General features: G+C 38.0%; 1 protein-coding gene and 1 non-coding gene across 2 annotated transcripts; both read right to left on the reverse strand.

Moving 5' to 3' along the window:
- Positions 1–2,622: 2,622 nt before the first annotated feature.
- Positions 2,623–5,508, reverse strand: LOC133294381 (glycerophosphocholine acyltransferase 1-like). The gene is made up of 8 exons (XM_061493035.1): positions 5,408–5,508; positions 5,248–5,320; positions 5,077–5,134; positions 4,870–4,970; positions 4,404–4,499; positions 4,217–4,310; positions 3,206–3,440; positions 2,623–3,056 (listed from the first exon to the last, which is right to left on the reverse strand). Exons 1-8 carry the CDS (start codon positions 5,506–5,508, stop codon positions 2,732–2,734), a joined length of 1,083 nt encoding a protein of 360 aa, XP_061349019.1. The 3' UTR covers positions 2,623–2,731.
- A 13,852-nt stretch (positions 5,509–19,360) lies between these two features.
- Positions 19,361–19,466, reverse strand: LOC133294389 (small nucleolar RNA R71). Its single transcript, XR_009749196.1, has one exon. It is a non-coding gene; the product is annotated as a small nucleolar RNA R71 (small nucleolar RNA).
- Positions 19,467–27,211: the final 7,745 nt, after the last annotated feature.

The raw sequence follows: 27,211 nt of genomic DNA on the forward strand, positions 1-27,211 counted from the left end.
TATATATATATATATATATATATATATATATATATATATATATATATATATATATATATATATATATATATATATATATATATATATATATATATATATATATATATATATATATATATATATATATATATATATATATATATATATATATATATATATATATATATATATATATATATATATATATATATATATATATATATATATATATATATATATATATATATATATATATATATATATATATATATATATATATATATATATATAGGAAAAGTATTTCTCCAGTCACTAGAGATAAAGTTATCTCCAATGAGCTTAAAATGACGTCATTTTGGAGTTATAAGATTAAAAAATTATAATGATAAATACTAATATAACCCTGCAATATATTAAAATTATCAAATTACTTTGATTTCTGCCCCAAAACGATGTCGTTTTGGACTCACTGGAGATAACTTATCTCCATTGACTGGAGAAATCCTTTGCCCTATATATATAGAGAGAGAGACAGAGGTATGATCATTTGACTCTGGTGTCAAATTTAAAGTTTGACACCTCAACTGAGAGCCATTAGATCAATAAAGATCAACAACTCTAATTTGTAAGCACGTGATACCATTGATCTTTTTTGATCTAACGGCTCTCAGATGAGGTGTCAAACTTTAAATTTGACACTGGTGTCAAAGGATCTTACCTCATATATATATATTTATATATGGATCAGGATCATTTTACACCGGTGTAAGATTAATAAGTCTTACACTGCATCTTAACCGTTGATTTCTGTGCATCTAACGCTTATAATTTATGAAGTCATATGAATTAATTAATATTAATTAATCATTAATTACACTACAAATGACAACCGATGAGTTTCGTCCAACAACGATTGAGATGCGGTGTAAGACTTGTTAGTCTTATACCAGTGTAAAAAGATCCTGCCCTATATATATATATATATATATATATATATATATATATATGGCTTTAATTTTTCTACAGTGAATGTAGATAAGTTATCTACATTTGCTCCAAAATGACGTCCTTTTGGGTTGAAAAATTAAAAAATTATAATGAAAAAGAATATTATGACCCTGAAATAAATTATAATTACAAAAATATCTTGATTTCCACCTCAAAACGACGTCGTTTTGGGCTCAATGTAGATAAGTTATCTACATTGACCGTAGAAAAAGCGAAACTTTTATATATATATATATATGGGGAGGGATCATTTGACTCTAGAGTAAGACTTACAAGTCTTACTCCTCATCTCAACCATTGATTTCCGTTCATCTAACGGGTATTATTTATTAAAAATTAATAATTAATTAATTGGTATAGATAACCGTTAGATGGACGGAAATCAACGGTTGAGATGAGGAGTAAAACTTGTAAGTCTTACTCTGGAGTCAAAATATCCCTCCCCTATATATATATATATATATATATATATATATATATATATATGGTTTAGTGTGTGTTCTTTTAAAGGAAGTAAGTTGTGTCCTTTTAGTTTTTACTTTATATACTCCCTGTTGTACATAGTCATAACATGAAAAATTACTTTTTTTTCACTTTTCTCTTCAGCTGATGTGACTAAGGAGAAAGAAAAAAATCACTTTTTCATGTTATAACTATATACTACCAGAAATATATAGAATAAAAAAATTAAAAGGATACAACTTACATCTTTTTAAAATACAAATAATTTTCCCATATACATATTCCCAGTTTTGAAATCTTAAGTTTATATATTAGAATCAAATTTCTAAATGAATCACGTACATATACTACTATGTCTGTCTTTCCGTGGTTTTTTTTTTTAGGAGTGGGATCAGATTGAACTCCTAACCTTTAGGTCAAAAGTCTCTTATATCATGTAAAATACAAACTGCCCTAACCACTTTAACCATTCGATCGGTGAAGGATTGTGATTGATTCCATAAACTCAAACAGGTACATGCCACCCTTACACTGACAATGACCTGTTTATTAATCCTATGGGACACCATTTCCTCCAAAATATGCAATGTCATAAAAGACATCCACGGATCACTTGGGGAATTGTAATATATGTCTGAAACATGCTAACAACAATCTTAAAGGGTAAAGACAATAGATAGGAACTCATCTAGTTGACTCTTTTTTTTATGCAATTAGTTGACCCAATATTTCACTCAACCTACCTTCTACCACAACCAATAAAATGATAATTAATTCAATATTTAACATCTAGGGGGCTATAAGGATAACCAATGCCATTGCTCTGTCAGAAAAGAGAGAAAGAAAAACATAGATCTCACATGTTTTTATGTGTATAAGAAATAAATTTATCTCCTACAACATAAAAAATATTAAACCCATAACATAATTTCATTAATCAATTTCCTTTTTACTATTTTAAGCAACATTTTTCACATGACAGATATAGATATACCTGATGGTGACACTAAGGGTATGTGCGCCAAAACTCACTTCTAGATCTCGTATAAAACTCAAGCTCATTGGAATTCGTGGTGAAAAGAAAACTATAGCAAGTCATCATATCAATAGAAGAACATTGAACGGAAGGAAAAGAAAAGGTATATGCACTAAGTTGAACTATAAACCGGTAAAACTACAGCCTCAACTTGTAATACACGTTACGGTTAGTATGGTAAGATTAATGGATAATTGATCCATGCCAGGACTCTAAGATGTCTCGAGTGAATTGTTGAACTTCCTATCATTTCCCTTCAGTATCTATGATTTGATCTTTTTGTATTTGAACAGGTTGCATCTCTAATTTCTTTTTCTCCTTGAGAATTACCTGCCTAGGCATTACTTCTAACAGAAAGCTTCCCCCATTCCACACTGCAGCAGAAACCTTCAGTAATTGGAAAACTACAGACAATTCATATGACAAGAATATGGGAACAGTCAGTGCCGTGGTAGCCACAGTAAATATGCCTTGAAGAACAATGTACATTAACAAGCGATTTTGATCCCCAAGCAAGCCACTTAAGCGCCACCACATATTGTTTGCTTTCTGTGCTTTTTTGGAGAGTTCCCTATGAAGCATTCAAGTCAATAAAATGAGAAATGTCAAAGCATGATCTAGTCTACTAAAAAAAAGTCTAAAGGTATACATTTAGCTAAACTGAAAGAGAAGAATTTAACTGCAAAAGGGGTAGTTACTGTGGAAATGGTCATTAATTACCTGTAGGAAGTCATGACTTCAGGATCTCTTAAAAGCCGTTGTCGGCGTAAGACATTGACAATGAGGAAGTATAGAACCTGCCACAGAGTGTAAACCACAAAGGGAACCAGAAACAACCACGTCCAGAGATAGGATTTAACTTCAACATCCCATGTAGCTCTTCCAGCACTTCCCTCTGGTCGCATGGCTTCTAAGGTTGCAGGATTCCACCATCGAATGGTAAAGAAAACCAATCCTGAAAAGAACTATTGTATTAAAGGCATAATAAAAAACCAAAATGGATAGAGTAAGAAACATAAAGTTTACATGTTTCTCACTACTCCATTCCAATGGTAGCATCTCTCTAATATTACGATGTGTATGTAGAAGTGCAAGTTGTTCCATAGATCAACAAAAATTAAAATCACATATTTTCTCAAGACACAGGATAAAATATAGTGAATAAATATAAGGATTAAGGTGGATATTGTTAGGTGACACAGAACAAAACAAAGAGTTGTGATAGAGAAATATAAAACCATTAAATGTAACCTCACCCAATAGCTTAATCTTTTGGGTTGAATTGGTTCTTTACAAGTTGACATAACTATCACAAGTCCATTCCAATGGTTGCATCTCTAATATTATGATGTCGATATAGAAGTTGAAGTCGTTAAACAGATCAACAAATATTAAAATCACATATTTTCATAATACACTGGATAAAATATAGTGAATGAATATAAGAACTCAGGTGGATATGGTTAGGTGAAGAAGGCTCATATATAAATGGGTTAATATCAAACAGAGATAAAGTAATACATGGAAGCGTTGATTAAGAAATGAAGACATACAAAAATAAGCAAGAGTATCTTCAACAGAAGAAAGGATAAGGGTGAATTATTATTACGGTGGTAGTCAACAGAAAAGAAATGAAAATTCCACATAAATGGAAGTTGAAAATAAGAGAATATAATGTTACACATTAACACAATAAATATCAGAGATTAGACCAAAATATTTAAAACGTACCAGGTAAAAGATGGATGAGAACACTGACAATTTTGTCGACAGAACTGAAAACCAAGCTGCATCGCCAAACAATCAAAGCCCATGCCAATGGTCCCTGCAAGTTGCAACAGCACTTGCATGAGTCACAAAGTTGACAATGAACCCTTCTTCTGCCAAGATGTCAAATTACCAGGGATAACATGCTTACCTCAGCTAATGAGAAGCAAACCAGAAAAAGCTTTTCATTCTTTGGATAAAAAAGAAGGTAAACCAAGAAGATTGTATTGGCATAATAGCAAAAATCCTGAAAGGCATGAACAATCATGTAAGTAACTAACTTGCTTTCATCACTTATGTTTCTACAGTGGCAACTTTAAATTCACAAAACACACTTTCTAATGATTTTGAAGCTTTGTGCCTCAGACATCATTCAACTTAAAAAATGCAGTCTTTTTAACAGCACAGTTAACATCATCAACTCTGGTTTTGACAGTTACAGATTATTGTCTGTGATCCCTTCCCACAAAATGCATGTGGATGCTACAAGATTACAAAAAAAGTGCCAATAAAACTCATACTCATCCTAAAAACAAATATATGCTCCCAGAAGCAAATAATAGTTTCATAGATGCACAATAAACTTCAAAAACAAAACTCGAGATATCATCACTTACCAGGAGATAGTAATGCCATTTCTTGGACCTATAGTATATCCAACGAAGAGGAACAAAGACGACGTAGAACACACAATAAACTAAGGGAATATCTTGGGGTCCTGGTGAAAGAGGGTAATAAAAAATGAAAAACATTAAAAGAACAATTGAATTTGTTCAAATAAAAACAAATCCACTGCACTGTATCAGTCAGATTAATCAACTTACTTGCCCCTAAAAGGAAGCAAAACCCACCAAAGCCAAGAACCCCCAAAAGATGAGTCACCTGAACATTTATAGATAGGGAAAAAAAAAACATCAAAATCGAAACTTGTTCAATATTGACATACCCAAATGGCCATACAAGATTTAAATTAAAAAAAAAAATAAAAATACGACCTTGTTGATGAAACTTTCGTGTTCTGCAGCTTGTTTGGCAAGCTTAACGGCTTGTTTGGACAAGACCTCCTTCATTTTGAGCCAAAATCAAACCAAACCCATATTATAAAAATCAAAAACAGATATTGTCATGCATGGAAATCAAATAAAAAAAATCATGGTTTGAACATAATGTACCTTCGACCTATCCCTGAACCTACGCTTCGCTTTTGCAGAGGATTCGCTGTCTGTGTACTCTGCATGGTTTTCGTTGTCAGACATTGTCACTAGTTAAACCGAGTGAGATTGAAAAAAATATTTGGATTCAAAAGGAATAAAAGTTTCCTTGAGAGGCACCCAATTGTATACTATAGATGGAGGACAAAGAAAGATGGTGCAGTTTATAGATTTCAGGTAACCAGAACACAGCTGAGGAAATAAGCCTCTCTTTGTTATGTCATCCAACTATTCTATGCATTTCTTATTGGAAAAAACTTATAACTTTGTGTTATTATAAATTTTAACTATTAATTTTCATCAATTAATGATTAAAATTTATTGAGTTTTATTGTAAATTAATAATAAATTAATAAATTTAACCCAATAAATTTTAACAATTGATTGACAGAAATTAACGGTTAGGATCTAAAGTGAAACTAAATTATATAAATAACAAATGTTTTTCTCTTTCTTATTTTGATTAAGATTAGGGAAATAATGGATGCGTTTATATATGTTTTGAAAACAATAATAATAATAATAATAATGTTTTATGATATTTTTTAATATTTATTTTAAGGGTTCGCTTTTTCTGCCGTTAATGCAAATAAGTTATCTGCAGTAAGCTCAATACGACGTCGTTTTGGGCGGAAATCATGGTTTTTTGTAATTTTAATTTATTTCAGGGTTATAATAGTCTTTATATTTATAATTTTTTAAAATTTCAATACCAAAACGATGTCATTTTGGAATTAAATGCAGATAACTTATCCGCATTAACTGCAGAAACATTTTTCCCTTGTTTTAATCTTAAAATATTAAAATTATTTTCTTATTTTTCTTTAATTCACGTAGTTGATATAAAAATTTTAAATATACCTTTAATTTTTTTTAAAAAAAAAAACTTTTGTTTTTAAGAAAACACAAAGAAACCGATCAAAATTTAATCAACCATGCCACAAGTTAGGTAATTAAAGAGTTACCAATTGCTGCTATTATATCATTATTATGTCATATTAAAAAAGAAAAAATAAATCTAAATAAAATTAGAACAATTAAGAATGTAATTGTCAAAATATTTGTAAATATTATTGCTTAAATACTTTCAAATGGGTTCTTGTAAATAATTACAAGACCATAAACGTGGCTATTTAGAGAAAGACATCATTTTTGGTATTACCGTTGGATTGAATATTGGGTATGACTTTTATTCAAAATAAAATTAATAAGTTATGTATTTTTTCAAATATATAATTATAATATTAAATTATTTTTTTCTATATTTTAAAAAATATATCAGCTATGTATTATGCTTTTATTAATGGGATATAAGTACGACTCGGTATTATATTAAATAATGTCCCCCGAACATTTGCCAAAGAACAGAGGTGAGTTGATGGTTGATTCTGTCAAAGGACACAAGTTTCAATTAAAGAAGTTGGCGAGGATTTTATTAGGCACGGCCCCACGCAACTCACTACAATGGAAAAAATGTGTGTTCTTTTACTCACAATCGCACACTTTCCATCATTTTTTAGTAGAGGTTACGAGAATTGTCATGTTATCTAATCAATATGGATTTGCTCTTCTAAACATAGGATAAACTTTCTAAACACAAGATAAACTTCCACCTGTTTTTAATACATATTACATTTAACTTAAATTATAATAAATAGACTTGGAAAATTGCATTTACAATATTTTATTTATGTATTTATTTTTAAGGGTAGGAATGTAGGATTAACTTATGCAATATAAGAATAAAAAATTTATACTCAATAATTTAGATTATTATATATAAATACAATCAATGAAGGAAAAATTTATGTAATATGTTCGAGATTAGGACTAAAAATTTATCTAGTTGAACAGGAAAAATAGATTTTTAAATAACTTAATTACTTTCTTGAACAAAACATACCTTTTTTTTTTTTTTGAATACCTTTCGAAACAAACAATTTTTACCTTAAAAAACTTGTTTTCGTATTGAAAATTAGTTACATACGGGAATATCAAAGGTTGAACAAAACATCTCTGGCCAACCTTTGACAATGTTCCCCTTAGGTTTCATTTTTCATCAAAATTCCTATTAAATATTTTGCTGTTACCGTGATGAGAATAAATCAAAAAAATAAAGGCCGGGAACAAATTCAACAACGTACTTGATAACACAAAAAGGGTTTAAGCCCCACAAAAGTAAGGACGGAGCCAAGAATTTTTAGGTGATGAGGGACGAAAACCAAGCTGCAAGGCCAAACAACCAAAGCTCATGCCAATGGCCCCGGACAATCATGCCCTCTTCTAATGATTTTGAAGCTTTATGTCTCAGACACCATCCAACTTAAAAAATGCACTCTTTAACAGCACCAAAGCCAAATTTAGAGAGGGAAAACTTGAGATATAAAGAGGGAAAAACTCACCAAAGCCAAGAACTCCCAAAAGATGAGTCACCTGAACATTTATAGAGAGGGGGAAAAACCATCAAAATTGAAACTTGTTCAATATTGACATACCCAAATGTGAAATGACCATACAAGATTTAAATAAATAAATAAAACTTCAGCATAGTGTGTGGATAAGTTATGCCAAACAACTTGAAATTGATCCAGCCAATATTACGTGGATAAGTTCTCTGACCTATCATCAAAGCACCTTAACTACAAAAAACAATATAATGACAAAAAAATTCTCATAAATTAAACAACAGAAGAAGTGAACTTACTTCAGCGTAGTACAAAAAAAAGCAAAAGAGGACGAGGGACATATTTGGTGATGGAGGAGAATATGCAAGATGGAGCAAGAAAAGATGCTCCGAGTGACACAATTACATGATTGAAGTGCAGCTAGGAAACTAGTCTCATACAAGGACACCCCGAATTGTAAGGATTTGAACTTGCAATCTTTTCTCTAACTTTGAGTGTGTGGGTGTTACATGACCTGTTTCTCTTTTAAGGAATTTGAACTTGTTACTTCCAAATTGCATGAAATAAATAAAAATAAACACAAAACAAAGACATGCAGTGAATACCATTTGGTTGGTGATAGGGACCAATGGGATCACCACCCGAAAAGCTAGCTCAAAGAATGAGAGTTTCCAAGACTTTATAAATTCCACATTAGTTGCCTACAATCAATGTGGGACTCCTAATATTACCAACCCCACAGCGACTTTCACTCTGACCCAATGACTCTCAATGAAAGCACCAAATGATAAGGACCAATGAGATCATCATCCTAAAAGCTAACTCAAAGGGTGAGAGTATCCAAGATCTTATAAATCTCACACTAATTGCCTACACAATCAATGTGGGACTCCTAACAGTTGGTTCCAAAAATTACCTGAGAAGAGATGAAGTTTTGCAATGAGGTGTCGGAGCAGTGGCCAGAGCCCAGAAATCCTGAGAAGAAAGAGCAATGATGACCGATTATATTGGAAGCAGTGCAGAATAAAGAAAAAGAAGAATAAAGGAAAAGGGAGAACAATACACGGGAGGGAGTGGAAAGTTGTAACACCCCGTATATATCCGGTAATGTTATCATACTATCGTATTAGGCAGCGCTTAATTAAAAATGTGGAATATCTTTTTCTTTTCAATTATGAAGTCATTATCATTACCAACTTGCTTATTAATCAATTAATAAAACATCGCCTGTATGCAATTGCAATAAAACAGCTAACTGAAATACCTCATTAATTATAATAACATAATGTATGTCTCTAGTCACGGAACTACAACACGTAGACCGGACCACTAGCAGTTTATACAACTCGACTCAAAAGTACTAACAACATAGTGGCATGGACAACTCTCATGCTTACCCAAATAAAGCAACAAAGCCCAACATAAGTCTCAACTCAAAACATAAAGAGTAGAAATCATGAACAACATCCAATCCAGTCATGACAGCAATACAACATAAATATGATAATCAGCTAAGCTCTGGCCTCCTGCCGCCAGAGGCATCAGTCACCATACTACCTGAACCTGAAATAAGCATTCCCCAAACGTGGGGTGAGATCTCTAAACAAGAAATCTCAGTAAGACAAGGGGTCCTCAAGGATCTTCCACCCCAAGCTCACTTACATGTGCAATATAAGTTTAGAGTAAACACCATTTTTGGTCCCTGACAATATCCACGAAATCTTTTTTAGTCCCTAGCAATAAAAAATGACCAAATTGGTCCCTAACAGTATGTAAAAAGGGCCACGTTAGTGACGGAGGAGTTGACATAAGGACTAATGTGGCCCTTTTTTCATAATTTTAGGGACCAATTTGGTCCTTTTTTATTGTCACGGACTAAAAAAGATTTCGTAGATGTTGCCAAGGACCAAAAATGGTGTTTACTCATAAGTTTAAAAGTAGTTCATCAATATCATTTCTAAAACAGTGCAATGCAGCAGATAATCATGTCATGTGTGTCAATTCTATTCTACTGGCCAGAGAAATGCAGGATTTATATACGTCTAATACCCACAAATAGTGCAAGATACTACTTGCATCCACCCCGGATCACCGTCTTGTATGACGCTACATACTCAGGCTTACCGTCAAGATGGAACAACACATGCATATTAAAAGCCATTAACACATAAAGCTCAACAGCATTTCATATATCAAAAGCATGTAACACAACATGCATATAACCATACCCCCATGGGACATGGTGGAACCACAACATGACTAAAACGAGGACACGAAAGCTTACCTTGCAAGCTAACACCCAAAGCCAAGAGTCCACAGCTCAAAGTCCAAACACAGCAGATTCACAATCTGTTATGGACCAATAATATATCAATAAACATGCACCGCAAGCATACAATATTAAGACAATGCCTTTCCATTACGTTTTACGTCTTAAGGCCTCACACAAGCCATCAGCCCTTAATCACATGATTTTGACTTACATTAATTAATAACAGAAGTTCAACTTCCTCAAACTAGGGTCCACAAACCCATAGATCGGTTCTGGATGAACAGTACACTATTGTTCCTCGCAAACCCAGAATATCCAGATATTCCTCGGGGGCATATCCGGATATCCAATATCCGGATATCTCACTGGCAATATCCGGATATCCAGATCCCCATATCCGGATATCAATATCCGGATATTTATCGACCAAATATCCGGATATTTCGCGACAGAATGCAGTGTCTGCATTTCGCGAAGATATCCTTCCAAGGTTCCATTTGTAACATTTTAAAACGTCAAAGCATGCATCTTTAATCTGTTTTAGGTCCACAAACCAGTTGGTTACTTGTTTAACCCATTAACATGCCAAGACTTTATCTTTAAGCAACAAAACTCAAGACCAAGGTTGGTACAACTTATCAAAGCTTAAACTCAGCAAAATGGGTGTTCTTGGAGCTCACACAATAGCTCCAAGGTACTGACTTCAAAGGAGAGCGAAAATGATGATTAAAGGTTGGCCCTTTGCACCAAAGATGGCTCCTTGGAGCCTCAACAACCAAGATACAAGCTCCTCACCAAAACCAGAATACAGCACTCTCAACCTCACAAGGCAGCAGCTACACTCAGAAAGAAGCCACTTCTCCCCCCCCCCCCCCCCACAAGGATTGTTCCCACACACCCAAGGTGTTTAAATGCAAGGAAATGGAAGAAAGGTAGTTTCTTTGGTGAGTTCCCAAGCAAAGAAGAAGAAGGCAGCAAAGAGAGTTCAAACTCAGAAAATCCTACGAAGGAGGCACCCAAAATCAGACCTAGGATCATGTGCCAAGGCTATATATAGCCACTTAATCAATTAACACACAGTATTAACTTTAATTGCTACGCTTAGCATTTTAATCCCAAACTTTGGATTCTTAACCTACTCAATTTTACAAGAATTATCATATTTTTCTTATAATTTTCGGAGCACCTTTCCAGTACACGCTTTTCATAGCCAGTACCAGTTTCTGGCACCAGTTCTTATTATTTTAACTTGAAACTCGTTTTACAAGTCCTACATGTTATTCTAGTAATTATCATGCTCTTATTATAATTTTCCTGGATACTTTTTTGGTACGCATTTATACCGACTAGCAGAACCGGTATCTGCACTTTTCTTCCGAAAAACGACTTTCAACATTCTTAATCACTTACTATAATTATTATAGCCTCATAATAATTATTAGGGTCAATTATGGAATTATTTCCTAATTTCACATAATTAACTGATTAATTTCCTTAATTAACGGTGCGGGTTCTTACATTCACCCCACCTTTTTAGGATTTTGTCCTCAAAAACAGAATATACCTGTCTCGGAAGTCGGGATACTGCCGAAGAAGCTCGTCCTATCGCTCTCAGGTACATTCCTCAAGAGTTCTTCCTAACCATTGTACTTTGACCATCGGAATAATGTTGCTCCTCAGCTGCTTCTCGCCACGATCGAGAATCTTGAGTGGTCCAACGGGAGTTTTCAAGTTCTCCCGAACCTCCACATCATCCAGTTGCACCACGTGCGAAGGATTCGCTACATACTTGCGGAGTTGAGACACGTGAAACACGTTGTGAATGTTGGCCAAGTTCGGAGGCAAGGCAAGCCGGTAGGCAACAGGTCCTACTCTACCAAGAATCTGATAGGGCCCAATAAATCGCGGGCTCAGCTTCCTCACTCCGAGAGCCCGTCTAACACCGGTTACAGGTGAAAGTCTTACAAACACATGCTCACCCTCACTGAACTCCAGTGGACGATGCTTGACATCGTAGTAACTCTTCTGGCGATTCTGCGCATGCTTCAGCTTTTCCCTGATCATCTGGATCTGCAGGGTGGTATCTTGAACAAAATCCAAGCCAAACAACTCACGATCCCCAACCTCATACCAGCAGGGGTGTACGACACCTCCTACCGTAGAGCGCCTCGTAGGGTGCCATGCCCAGGCTAGCATGGAAACTGTTGTTATACGAAAACTCAACCAACAGAAGGTACCTATCTCATGCCGAGCCTTGCTCCAATGTGCAAGCCCGCAACATGTCCTCCAAGGTCTGGATAGTCCGCTCAGTCTGTCTATCAGTCTGAGGGTGATAGGCTGTACTCAATCTTAACTGAGTCCCAAAAGCTCCCTGCAGCGCCTCCTAGAACCGAGATGTGAACTTCTGGTCCCTATCACTGATGATACTCTCGGGCACCCCGTGAAGCCTCACGATCTCGCGAACATACAGTTTGGTCAACTGCTCAGTAGTGAAGCTCACCTTCACTGGAAGAAAATGGGCAGACTTCGTCAGTCTGTCCACAATGACCCATATCGAGTCACAGCCAACCTGAGTCTTCGGCAAACCCACAACGAAGTCCATGGAAATGCTCTCCCATTTCCATTCCGGAATCTCAAGAGGTTGAAGTTTACCAGACGGCTTCTAGTGTTCAATCTTCACCTTCTGGCAGATCAAACACTTGGACACATACACAGCTATGTCCTTCTTCATTCCTGGCCACCAGAAATTCCTTTTCAGGTCTTGGTACATCTTTGTAGCACCAGGGTGAACAATAAATTGTCCCTTATGGGCCTCCGCCATGACCTCATCGGTCAAAGGACCTCGAGGAATCACCACACGCTTCTGAAATAACAGAAGTCCATCCTCATTCCAAGACACACTGTCTTGGTTCTTCACGTAGTCGAGACACTCTCTCTGCACTTGCACCTCTTGGATCTTCTCCATAAGCTCATTCTTGACTCTCACAGTCTCTATCTCGAGAAGTGCACCCCCAAACAAGGTTGTCACCTTCAGATCTCGAAACTTCTCTATGAGGTCGAAGTCACCCATCGTCAAACTGGATAGACTCAAGGATTTCTGACTCAAAGCATCAGCTACCACATTGGCCTTGCCAGGATGGTACTTCAACTCAAAGTCGTAGTCCTTTAGAAATTCAATCCATCTCCTCTGCCTCATGTTCAGCTCCTTCTGATCAAACAGATACTTCAAGCTCTTGTGGTCACTGAACACCGCAAACTGCATACCGAACAGGTAATGCCTCCAAATCTTGAAAGCAAACACAATCGCAGCCAACTCCAAATCATGAGTCAGGTAGTTCTCCTCACGAGGCTTCAACTGCCTCGAAGCAAAAGCAACAGCTCTACCAGACTGCATCAACACACAGCCCAGCTCCTTTCCAAAAGTATCACAGTAAAGCTCAAACTGCTCCTCAGGATCAGGAAGGACCAACACAGGTGAAGTAGTCAATCTCTCCTTCAACTCCTGAAAGCACGCCTCACACTCGTGAGTCCACACAAATGGAGTATCCTTTCGGGTAAGGCGAGTCAAAGGGAGAACCATCGTGGAGAAACCCTTGATGAACCTCCGATAGTAACCTGCCAAACCTAAGAAGCTCCTCACCTCCGTAATTGTCTTGGGCCTCTCCCAATCCAGCACGGCCTCAATCTTGTTGGGATCCACTGCAACTCCATCCGCTGAAATCACATACCCCAGAAACTTGACTGATTTGAGCCAAAACTCACACTTAGAAGGTTTAGCATAAAGCTTTTTCTCCTTCAGCACTTGCAGAACAATCCTCAGATGCTCCGCATGCTCCTCCTCAGTCTTGGAGTAAATCAGTATGTCATCAATAAAGACGATCACAAACTGATCCAGATACGGCTGGAAAATCCTGTTCATTTAATCCATGAACATTGCTGGCGCATTTGTGAGTCCAAAAGGAATCACCAAATACTCAAAATGACCGTATCTCGAACGAAACGCGGTCTTAGGGACATCCTTCGGCTTCACCCGAATCTGATGGTATCCGGACCGGAGATCAATCTTGGAATACAAGCAAGCACCCCTGAGCTGATCCAACAGATCATCAATCCGAGGAAAGGGATACTTGTTCTTGATCGTCACCTTGCTCAACTGCCGGTGGTCAGTGCACAATCGCATTGTCTCGTCCTTCTTCACAAAGATGACCAGTGCTCCCCAAGGAGACACATTCGGCCGGGTGAAATCTTTCGCTGAAAGATCCTCAATATGCTTCTTCAGCTCAGCCAACTTCGGTGGCGACATCCGATATGGAGCTAATGAAATCGGCCCCACACCAGGCAACAAATCAATGAAGAACTCTATCTCCTGCTGTGGCGGAAACTCAGGAATCTCCTCAGGAAACACCTCGAGGAACTCCCCCACCACAGGAATGCAAGTGATATCCTCCTATGTCCCACTCACCAAACCTCCCAACATGACATACCTGAATGCCCATGCTCTCAAGGCCTTCCTAGCCTGCAGCAATGAAATATATGGCGAGGAACTAGCTGTGGAATCACACGGAGACATCACCACGCGCTTTGCACAACAATCAATCAGTGCACAATTTCTAAACATCCAATCCATGCCCAGAATAATCTCCAAGTTGGCCATCGGCAATCCTATCAGATCCACCGAGAACTCACAGCCATCCTACTGAAACGCTACATCGCTATGTACAGTGGTAGAATCACATATTTCTCCGGTGGCGGTAGTCACCCGGAACGGTGGAGAAAGCATAAACATGGGCAACTCAAGCCCCAAAGCAATCGGGGTAGCAACAAACGAATGCGTAGCCCCGGAGTCAAACAATGCATCAACAACAATACCACCAATAGACACAGTACCTCTAACAAGGTTCGGAGCGCGGTCCGACTGCTGCCTATCCAAGGTGTACACACGCCCAACAGAAGGTGGCACCGCAGGTGCCGAAGTAGAAGCCATCAAAACCATCTGCAAAGGAACTTCCCGAACAGCTACAGCTCTCGCCGTCGACGACAGACAGTCTCTAGAGAAGTGGCCCTCCTTGCCACACTGGAAACAAATCAGCTAACCTGAAGCACAACGACCAGCATGCTCCTTTCCGTACCCCGCACATCTCGGAGTGGAAGGAGGCCAAGCAAAACTCCCCTACTGTGAAGCAGTCCTCTTGAACTAACCAGGCGCCTACCTAGTCGCCAACTGTTTACCTTTGCCCTTCCCAGCAAACTTCCTGTCCTTCCAAGAAGTAGAAACAGGAGTGGAACTAACAGTCCCCTTGGTCTCGTCGACCTTGACCCTCTTGCCCTTGCTCGCTATGCAGACATCCTCAATGTCCTTACACTACTGAACCAGTGTACCAAAATCCCTCGAAGCAGCTCTAGCAATATGCTCAGCAATCACCTCACTAAGTCCTCTGCGGAACGTAGCAGCCAGAAACATCGGAGTAGGAGGAACCATCCGGAAGTGCGCAAACTTCACCAGCTCATTGAACTTGGCCTGGTACTCGTCAACAGACATCGAGCCCTGAACCAATCGATCAAACTCTCCCTGCTTCCTCTCCTGCGCATCGTAGGGAAAGTATCTGCCCAAGAAGCATTCCTCGAAGAATGTTCACGTCAAAACACGACCCTGCATCTCAAAAGCACGAGAGGTGTTCGTCCATCACTCATGGGCATCGCCCTCCAGCAAGTAAGTCGAGAACATCAACTTCTGTGGGTCTGTACACTGCATGACCCGAAATTTCTTGTCCAACGATTCCAGCCATCTTGCTGCAACAATAGGATCCAAAGATCCTTCAAACACAAGTGGCTTATGCTTCCTGAAAGCATTCATTAGCTTCTAGCTAGTTCAGTGGATAAGATGGTTGCGCTCCAGCTCACTCAAGAATGGGACGGTAGGCGATCTATCACGTCACGATCCTCAGCAGGCTCTATAAGAGTCTCTCTTGTCTCAGCGACATGAGCAGCACTGCCAATGTGACTAAGGCTCTCATCCTGAACACTAGGTGGAGGCAGCGGCGGCAGAGGCGGTGATAACTAGCCTACAGCAGGACCAGCCCTCATCTCCTCCAACATGACTCTCATCATCGTCATGTTCGCCATCCTGTTCGCCTCGAGGACATCCTCAGTGGTCCTCCGGTTCGCTTCACGAACCTCTTCTGCGGCTATCCGGTTCGCCTCGCGAACAGCATCCATCATTGCCGCGTTGGCTAATCTAGTGGCCTCCTGATCGGCTAACCTAGGCGCCTGCATCTCAGCCAATGCAGTCAGGATAGGATTGGGTTGATCCTCAGAAGTCTCTCATGTTCTCCCGGACCTTACCATGACTCTGCACAAGTTACACAAATTATGAGTTGATCAGGCCCATGCAATGTGATTACATATGCATTATCATAATAAAATTCGACGGAGTAAACACACAAGACAGACACAACAAAACATCCTAGCTATTGCAATACATACAAGCTTTTCCCTCGAACCATTGCTCTGATACCATAAATGTAACACCCCGTATATATCCGGTAATGTTATCATACAATCGTATTAAACTGCGCTTAATTAAAAATGTGGAATATCTTTTTCTTTTCAATTAAGAAGTCATTATCATTACCAACTTTCTTATTAACCAATTAATAAAACATCGCATGTATGCAATTGCAATAAAACAGCTAACTGAAATACCTCATTAATTATAATAACATAATGTATGTCTCTAGTCACGGAACTACAACACGTAGACCGGACCACTAGCAGTTTATACAATTCGACTCAAAAGTACTAACAACATAGTGGCATGGACAACTCCCATGCTCACCCAAATAAGGCAACAAAGCCCAACATAAGTCTCACCTCAAAACATAAAGAGCAGAAAACATGAACAGCATCCAATCCAGTCATGACAGCAATACAACATAAATATCATAATCAGCTAAGCTCTGGCCTCCTGCCGCCAGAGGCATCAGTCACCATACTACCTGAACCTTAAATAAGCATTCACCAAACGTGGGGTGAGATCTCTAAACAAGAAATATCAGTAAGACAAGGGGTCCTCAAGGATCTTCCACCCCAAGCTCACTTACATGTGCAATATAAGTTTAAAAGCAGTTCATCAATATCATTACTAAAACAGTGCAATGCAACAGATAATCATGTTATGTGTGTCAATTCTATTCTACTAGCCAGAGAAATGCAGGATTTATATACGTCTAATACCCACAAATAGTGCAAGATGCTACTTGCATCCACCCCGGATCACCGTCTTGTATGACGCTACATACTCAGACTTACCGTCAAGATGAAACAACACATGCATATTAAAAGCCATTAACACATAAAGCTCAACAGCATTTCATATATCAAAAGCATGTAACACAGCATGCATATAACCATACCCCCATGGGACATGGTGGAACCACAACATGGCAAAACCGAGGACACGAAAGCTTACCTTGCAAGCTAACACCCAAAGCCAAGAGTCCACAGCTTAAAGTCCAAACACAGCAGATTCACAATCTGTTATGGACCAATAATATATCAATAAACATGCACCGCAAGCATACAATATTAAGACAACACCATTCCATTACCTTTTACGTCTTAAGGCCTCACACAAGCCATAAGCCCTTAATCACATGATTCTGACTTACATTAATTAATAACAGAAGTTCAACTTCCTCAAACTAAGGTCCACAAACCCATATATCGGTTCTGGATGAACAGTACGCTACTGTTCCTCGCAAACCCAGAATATTCGGATATTCCTCGGGGGCATATCTGGATATCAATATCCGGATATCTAGATCCCCATATCCGGATATACATATCCGTATATCAATATCCGGATATTTATCAACCAAATATCCGGATATTTCGCGACAGAATGCAGTTTCTGCATTTCGCGAAGATATCCTTCCAAGGTTCCATTTTTAACATTTTAAAACGTCAAAGCATGCATCTTTAATTTGTTTTAGGTCCACAAACCAGTTGGTTACTTGTTTAACCCATTAACATGCCAAGACTTCATCTTTAAGCAACAAAACTCAAGACCAAGGTTGGTACAACTTACCAAAACTTAAACTCAGCAAAATGGGTGCTCTTGGAGCTCACACAACAGCTCCAAGGTACTGACTTCAAAGGAGAGCGAAAATGATGATTAAAGGTTGGCCCTTTGCACCAAAGATGGCTCCTTGGAGCCATAACAACCAAGATACAAGCTCTCTCCTCACCAAAACCAGAATACAGCACTCTCAACCTCACAAGGAAGCAGCTACACTCAGAAAGAAGACACTCCCCCCACAAGGATTGTTCCCACACACCCAAGGTGTTTAATTATCTTTTAATTTATAAACCCAACCATAAAAAATCAATCTTTTATCTACTTTCTTTACTTAAATAATCATTGCTTTATAACTCATCTCCGTGGGAACAATACTTGGACTCACACATCCCTTTATTACTTGTGACACGTGCACTTGCGTATTTGTGTGATTGATTTAAGTGATTACAAATTGCACAACAAGTTTTTGGCGCTGTTGCCGAGGATGATTTCTTTAAAGCTTTTTATTTACGTGAAGAAATTCTCTCTTCTTTCTAACTTTTCTTTTCTTTTCTATTTCTTTTCTTTCACCTCTTTTTTTTTCTATTTGTAAGTGTTAATTGCAGCGTTTAAGCAGTTCTCCAACCAAGGAAGAAGTGAACTTTAACCTTGAAACTGAAAGGACATTTCGAGCTAGAAGTATACGAAAAAGACGTAGCAACTCTACAGCATTACCTGATATGGCAGCAAGAATGGCAGAAGCAAGAGTTAGCAATGAAGAGCCAATTCATTCTGAGATCTCAATCAGCGCACAAAGAATCCCAGCACTCAAGAACTTCCGTTCTCCAATTGTTCAACCAGAAATTACAGCAGCAAATTTTGAATTGAAACCAGTCTTGTTTGATATGCTGGAAACAATTGGCCTATTCAATAGGATGCCTAGTGAAGATCCACTTCTTCATATCAAAAATTTCATGGAGATAGCAGATAGCTTCAAGATACAAGGAGTTACATCGGATGCATTAAAGATAAAGCTATTTCCCTTTTCTCTCACTAATAAAGCTAAGGCATGGTTGAACACACTACAACCTAATTCCATTCGTAGATGGGAAGACATGGCTGAAAAGTTTTTGATGAAATTATTTCCTCCCACGAAAGCAATTCAGTTAAAGAATGATATAGCAGCGTTCCAGCAATATGATGGTGAGACACCTTATGAAGCATGGGACAGATTCATGGAATTGCTGCATAAATGCCCTAATCATGGTATACCGAAATGGATACAAATGGAGACTTTTTACAATAGTCTTAATAATCAAACAAGGGGTGTAGTTGATGCATCAGCTGGAGGAGCTCTCTTAGCTAGGACATTCACTGAAGCATATGAAATCCTAGAGAGGATGGCATTTAGCAACTACCAGTGGCCAACGGAAATAATGAATACACCAAAGAAGGCTGCTGGAGTGCTGGAGCATGATGATGTATTAGTATTGGCAGAACACATTTCATCTTTGAATGATACAATCAAGTCACTTAACCTTTCTGTTGATGCTAGAGCACAGCAAGTGCATACCATAACCAATGCTATACCATGTGTTTTCTGTAATGGTCCTCATGTTTATGATAACTGTCCAAAAAACCCTCAATCTGTTTATTTTGTAGGAAGCTATAACATGAACAATCATATTCAAACGCCTACAATCAAGAATGGGGGAATAACTCAATTCTTTCATATTCACAAGGGCAACAACAAGAATTCTATGATATAGCAACATATTCAAACATAATTTCACACCCTTCTGAATTTATGCAGCAGCACCAGCCTATTCAACAAGTTGATACATCAAATACGCTGGAAAGCATGCTGAAAGACTTTATGGCAAAAAGTGATTCCCTTATCCAGAACCAAAATGCATCTATCAAAAACTTGGAAACTCAGATGGGACAATTGGCAGAAGCAATCAACATCAGACAATATTACACACTACCTAGCAGCACAGAGTATCCAAGGAGAAACGAAGAGAAGCACATCAAGGCCATTGAAATAAAGATTGGAGAAGAACATGTCAATTCTGTAGCAATATCAGGTGGTGAAGCCGTAGATGAACCAGAAGTTATAAAGAATTACCATGAGCAGAAGCAGAAGGTTTTAAATCAGAATGAAGGAGATAAAGCTGCAAAAGAGGTGGAAATTTATTATCAACCCGAAGAACCTCAAATTGCTGGCACTGAGAGTACTGCTACAGCAAAACTACAGCAGGGTCAGACCGTCAGCAAGACAATTATACCACCATCTCCTTTACCTGAAAGGCTACAAAAGCAACAAGATGCCATGCAAAAAGAGCAAACCTTGAGTGATCTTGAGGCTAAGGTGAAATTGATGCCTATGACTCTACTAGAAAAGATGGGAATAAGGAACAAAAAGTCTGCAAAGATGACTCTGCATTTTCCTAATCGCTCCATCAAAGCATCAATTGGCATTGTTGAAAATATGAATGTCAAGATAGGCAGCTTTGCACACCAAGTAGATTTTGTGATGCTTGACATAGAGGAGGACCTTACTATTTCTATATTTCTTGAGGAATCATTTTTTGATACCCGAAAAGTTATGGTAGACATGTGGAAAGTGATTTAATTTTAAAGATGGATGGAGGTCAGGTGCATACCATTGAATATACGGAAGATGGAATAACAAACCTCGATGTTCCTCAATCATTAAGGGTTGGAAGCAAGCCCAAGGTCAAGATGAAGGAGTCTACGTGCAAGAAGAGTTGGATCGAAGAATCAAAGTTGTTCTTCGCTCTTTGTTTCAAGCCTCCTTGATCATCAATCGAAGTCAGGCTGAAGACTATAAAACAAGCGCTTTTAGGAGGCAGCCCAAAGTTCAATTAGGAAGTTTTTAAAATTATGCAATTTAATTTCAGTATTTTAAATTCTTGCAATTTTTTTTTCGTATTTTCAATTATTAGGATTAGGATAAGTTAGTATTCATGTTTCTTTTTAATTTTATTTAAGATGTTTTGCAGGGAGAAAAGGGTACCGATGCCCAAAAGAGAAGAACTTAAGCCACAACAAAGGCTTGAGTTTGGAGTCCCCCAACCCTATATTTTTTTTTCTTTCACTCGAGGCAACCAAACTGAGTTTGGAGTGGCAACAATGGAGAAGCCAAGCACCCAAAGTGGAAAAATCAAGGCAAAGATGAAGAAATAGGAGAGGAGGTTAAGCAAAAAGATGAAAACATGGAAGATAACCCCTTGAACCAATAAGAAGACAAAGACTAAGATCAAAACTTCCCTCAGTTTTGATTAAAAATGAAGAAAAACCCAGGTTGTCTTGTTCTTTTCTTCTTCTTCTCTTTTTGCTATATGTAATCTCCTGCATCACTTATGAAGTTAATGAAAAAGAGGAACATGTTTGCTAGTCAGTAGATTTTAAATTTGGTAAATTTAAATTTCTGTTTGTGTGAATAAAGAAGTTAGGTATATGTTACAACATGAAAATAAGAAAAAGAGTTGGAAAATAAAGAGTAACAAGAAGTTAGAAATTAATGTTGCATAAATAAGGTGAAACAGAGTGCATCTTTAGCTATGTTGTTATGATTTTTTTTGCTGTAGGAGGACAACAGTAGTTACGATGAGTGAGAGTAAGTGTTTTTCAACTTGAACTTGCAAAACAATGGAGGCATGAATTGGAGGCTGACATTATCAAAGCAGAAAGCAACTGGAGTGATTGAACATGCAAGCACAAAGATGAACTTAAAAGCAAGAGAAGCCTAAAGTGTGGATTGCGGATGAGGACTTAGAATCCAAGTTTGATGGATTTGAATCTTACCATATGAGTAAGTTTTGAAGGCTATAAGGGTGAAAGAAGCCGAGCTAAATCAAGTGCAAAAGCACAAGTGAAAAAGAAAGCCCCTCACAAAAAGAAAAATTAAGTCAAAAGCAAAAAAATAAAATAAGTGCCAATGCACATGAGCAAAGCTCACAAAAATAAAAGAGGGAGCCAAAGTCAAAAGAAAAGTAAGCAAGGTGGACACTCGTTCCTTCAATTCTCTACACATAGGATTTGATTCAAGTTTGGCAAAGTATGGATAAAGCAACTAAGTTTTATGATTCTTAGTTTGATGCTCTCAAGTGGATTAAGCCAACAAGGAAGTTCTTTACACACACACTCAATACTCCATAAGCAAGAAGCCAAGAGAAGTCAAGCTAACAAAGATTCCCAAAGTTGAAGTGTAAGCTAAGGTTGAAAAGCAACTCTCACGTGTACATTGTTGTTGGAATGCTACATCAGAACTGCTCATCTCAGTAATAGTCATTGCTGCAATTATGCCGCCGAATTTATGCAGACCAATTAATTATTTTCTTCTTTGTTACTCAAGGACGAGCAACATTTTGAGTTTGGAGTGTGATAACTCTTCCAAATGAGAGTTAATTTGTTATTTTTATGATGAATTTGCTGCATAAATTCCATATAAGTTGACCTCTTTGCATGTTAATTGTGTTAATTATTGCATATTCATGATTAAGTGCTTTGAGATGACTAAGTATGGAAAATGAGACAATATCCCTTGATTTTGTGTAAGAAAAGATGACTTGTTGAATGTTTGTCTTCGCAGGGAAAATTGACGTAGGAATGCTGTAGCAGAGAAGCTGACGAAGTAATGATATAGCAAGCGCTACAACATGACAGCGTGGACAAAGGAACAACCGAACTTTTGAAATTCAAAAGTTAGTTATTCTCCTGCCATACACCAGCAAGCAAAGGAAGTTTCTGAAGATTTAATCCAGAAATCACAAGGGTCAAAGACAAATTCAAAGATTGAATCTAATCCGAAAATCCCAAAGAACAAGGACAACAACCTTGGTTCGGTCAACAACATTGGCACAAGAAATCCAAGAAGAAAAGATCTTATCCAAATAAGTGCCAACAAATCCGAAAATCCCAAGGAACAAGGACAGCAAACTCAGCTCCTATTCGGTCAACAACAACATTGGCACAAGGATTCCAAGAAGATCAAGATTTTATCCAAGCAAGTGCCAACAGCCCAAGAATCTAGGGATACGATAAGGCTGGAGCAACAAGATTCTTGGATTTTCACTCCTAACACTAAAGCCTAATTATCCAACCATTTTTCCTATTTAAAGAGGAGTTCCCCCACGGATTCAAGAAGCGAGAGAGAGGTCAGAAAGGCTAGAAAGAAGGGAGGGGAATAATGTATACCCCTCCCACGTTTTAGAGAGAGAAAGTAAGGTTCTTGGAGGAGGAAGAGCTGCTGGAGCAGTGCTGGAGCAAAGCAGTGACGGCGTTTTTCTACAGCATTCGTTTTCATCTTCTTTTCTGTTTTCCAATGAGTTCTTTCTTTCTTTTCTCTATTTTATTTAATTCCATTATGAGCTAATTTGCTCTATAGGTTAGGTGATAAAGTACCTGTGCTGTAACATTGAGATGTATGCCTAAACTTTGTTTTTATTAATGTTTAATTAGTTATTCAACGAGTTTGCTTATTCTTATTCATGTGTGCATGACGAGAGATACATATGTGATATTGAGGAGGTTGGGGCCGAGAGTTTTCCGAATCCAGACCCTTGTTGAATTATGTGGATTAATTAGGTTAAGAAAGTTAACTTGATTAAGTTGTGGGTAGAGAGATCATTCACACCACATAGCCTTTGAACTTGAACTTTAACAATTCAGTAATTAGTTTGGCCATAGAGATGTGGGAATTAGTTATTGGGTATATATGTTAGGTTGGTCAAAAGCCCCAGCATACTTTAGTGTTCGGTTACTAATTAAGCATTGATATAGCATCGTTAAAGCATTATTTCAGTATTGCTGTATCAGAGAAATTGAACCTGACCTATATCTCATCCATCATTTTAATACCTTTAAATTAGTTTACTGTTTTCTTAGTTTAATTATCTTTTAATTTATAAACCCAACCATCAAAAATCAATCTTTTATCTACTTTCTTTATTTAAATAATCATTGCTTTATAACTCATCTCCGTGGAAATGATACTTAGACTCACACATCCCTTTATTACTTGTGACACGTGCACTTGCGTATTTGTGTGATTAATTTAATTGATTGCAAATTGCACAACAGCAGGTTCTTACAAAAGTGATGGACCAATTTTCCCCCCCAAATTTTAGGGACCTTAGCCCCCTAGCTCTACCCCTACACTAAAGGAAGGCATGAAGAGTGACTCAAGAATGCTAAGCAGATGCCAATTAAGGATGGACCTAGAAGCGTCTGAGATGCATGAAAAATATTACATCCCGCCAGCCTGAACGCTCAAACTACCAAACTGGGGGGCAAGTGTAGGAACACAACCATCAAAATAGAACTATGAAAGGCAACAAAGTTGTGATCTCGACGAGGCGGTCAAATAGCAAGATCAGCCAGTCCTGAGCTGGACCTCGGCCAAAAATATAGATGGAGAAATACTGGAGCAACATATTCAATACCCGGCTCACGAAACCCGACACTAAAATTCAAAGGCAGAGGTAAAGTTTAGTTTATGAAGCACAAAAAGAAAATCCCTCAGTATGGACCAGAGAGTGCCCTAAATACAAAATCTAGAGCGCGTCTTAATAAGGATTACATGGATTCTAGTCGAGTCTCAACATGCAAATAGATTTTGGCATTATAAGTCAGATTGCAATCCAAGACCTCAGCCAATAAGCTAAGTCTATTTACAGAAGGCCTACGGTCTCGGATTACGAGTCCAAGCGCCGAAAATGCCCTTGTAAGGGTACAAAGAAGAGAGCTGATGCGAGAAAAGCCGAGCTCAAGTAAAAAAGGCAAAATCGTCTCCATAAACTTAAAGAATATGGCAAAAGTCAAAACAAAAGCCATGGCAAGTTAAGTCGAGATGCCAACCCAGAAGCACATTGGTAGGTTAGGCTGAGATGCTAAATATGACATCCTCAAGATGCCAATCCGACTCCACGTCACTCACCAAGTCAAAATATATAGTAAGAAATTGGAAAGTAAAACGTTAAGACCTTGGATAAGAAGTTGGGTCCAACATACGAAGGCCCACGGTGACGCGTGCCGACCAAACAAAATGCTATATAGATACTATACAATACAAGGCCAGCAAGACAAATACTCTATGCCACGGCAAATCAAGCTGGGTTCAAACAACTTTATAGAAGATGCATCCCACAAGTACCAGACAACCCAGACCAAATCACGGTTGGCCAACTTGTGGAGTCACATGGGATCAGGCCGCTACAAGATGCCTCAAAACAGTCCGGCGGCTAGCAAGGCTACAAGCAACCCGACCTTGGAACCAAGTTTAGAAGCTCTACTATAGCCTCGAGCTCCAAAAGCCCAAAATCGGCTACAACAACAGTGAATTGCAAGGAGCTATGTATAGATTATCACTTTTCAATAAAAGGTGAACTATTTAGGAATATTCTGCCTACATTTAGACATCGACAAATTGATTTAGGTCCAAACTTAAGACCCCTGTATAGAAATCAGGGTAGATAGGAAGACCTACGATTGAACGTGTTGGTCCTAGGGTCCGTGCTACGAACCCAACACCTAAGAGCACCCCATAAAGTGGTGCAAATTGAGACCACTACGACATAATTGGCTTCAAAAGCGCTAAAGCCATGGCATTACAATTCGAACCCGAATAGAAAATGGGATAAGGGACAAAAGGCGACATGCCGAGCCTAAATCTCTAAAGCACCCCAGAAAGCAGTAAAAGATAGAGCTTCGGTAAGACAAGTCGGATTCACAAAAGATAAAGCCTCGACAATACAAGCCGAGCTAAAGCAACTTTAACAAAAAGAATGGCCAGATGCATCATAAGATCATGATAGAAGTATAAATTGAAATGGCCATGTCAAAGAAAATAAAGGTCGGGAACAAACTTGACAACGTATTTCACAACACAAAATGGGGTTCAAGCCCCCACAAAAGGAAGGCATGTAGAGCGACTCAAGAACGCCAAGCAAATGTCAATTAAGGATGGACCTAGAAGCGTCTGAGGTGCAAGAAAAATGTTACAGCCCACCAGCCTGAACACTTAGACTACCGGACTGAGGACAACTATTCTGAACCCATTCCATAGGCCCATATCTTAACAATATAACAGCCAATGATAAACTAAAGAGATATTATCTCAACAATAAGATAAGGATAATCCAATAATCCTATCCAAACAATCACACTCCTATAAGGATTCTACACCTACAGGTAACCCCTTCTATAAATAAAAAGTAAAGCCTCTACACACTCTGAATTTCCTGCTAACTTGTCTATTATTGTACACATATCCCACGCCTTTGGCAATATGCCAGTATTATTATTGTGCATAGTGATCTGTTACTCCTTGTGGTGTCTCTTCCTTAAACTCCTGCAAACATACCAATCTAAGATACAAATACCAACCACCGGACATGTTCGATTCTCCTGGATCGAGCAGGTACTACAAATATTCACTTAATATATGTTGAGATATTTAGTCTCACATTGATTAGATGTGCAACTAATATGACATTTATAAGGCCTTGGACACTCCCACCCTTTGAGTTAGCTTTTAGGGTGGTATATCCCAAGGTTCTTTACATGGTATCAGAGCCTCACCGTCCCCCGCTTTAAAAAGTGGAATTAAAATAAAATAAAATAAGCACAAAAAGGTAAACCAAAAATTGGGCCTGTGCAGTTCCACGCTTCTAGCCCAAAGAGCTCTTGCGTGAGGGGGCGTGTTGAGATATATAGTCTCACATTGATTAGATGAGCAACTAATATGACCTTTATAAGCCTTGGACACTCCCACCCTTTGAGTTAGCTTTTGGGGTGGTGACCTCAAGTTTCTTAATAATATATAGAAAAAATATGTAGAAGAAAGTTACTGGCATACATAGATTGAATTTACATTAATCTGTATTCTGTTTCAGCAAGTTTCTTGACTTTTACTTTGTTCCTTTCCTTGGCTAGAAACGAAAAATAGAAGAGTATATACTCAAAAGGATGCTTTAATTTTAGAGCGGT

Source organism: Gastrolobium bilobum, unplaced genomic scaffold, assembly GCF_033153095.1.
Source record: "Gastrolobium bilobum isolate Gb01-03AN ecotype WA unplaced genomic scaffold, APGP_CSIRO_Gbil_v1 utg5573, whole genome shotgun sequence".
In the NCBI taxonomy this organism is placed as follows: domain Eukaryota; kingdom Viridiplantae; phylum Streptophyta; class Magnoliopsida; order Fabales; family Fabaceae; genus Gastrolobium; species Gastrolobium bilobum.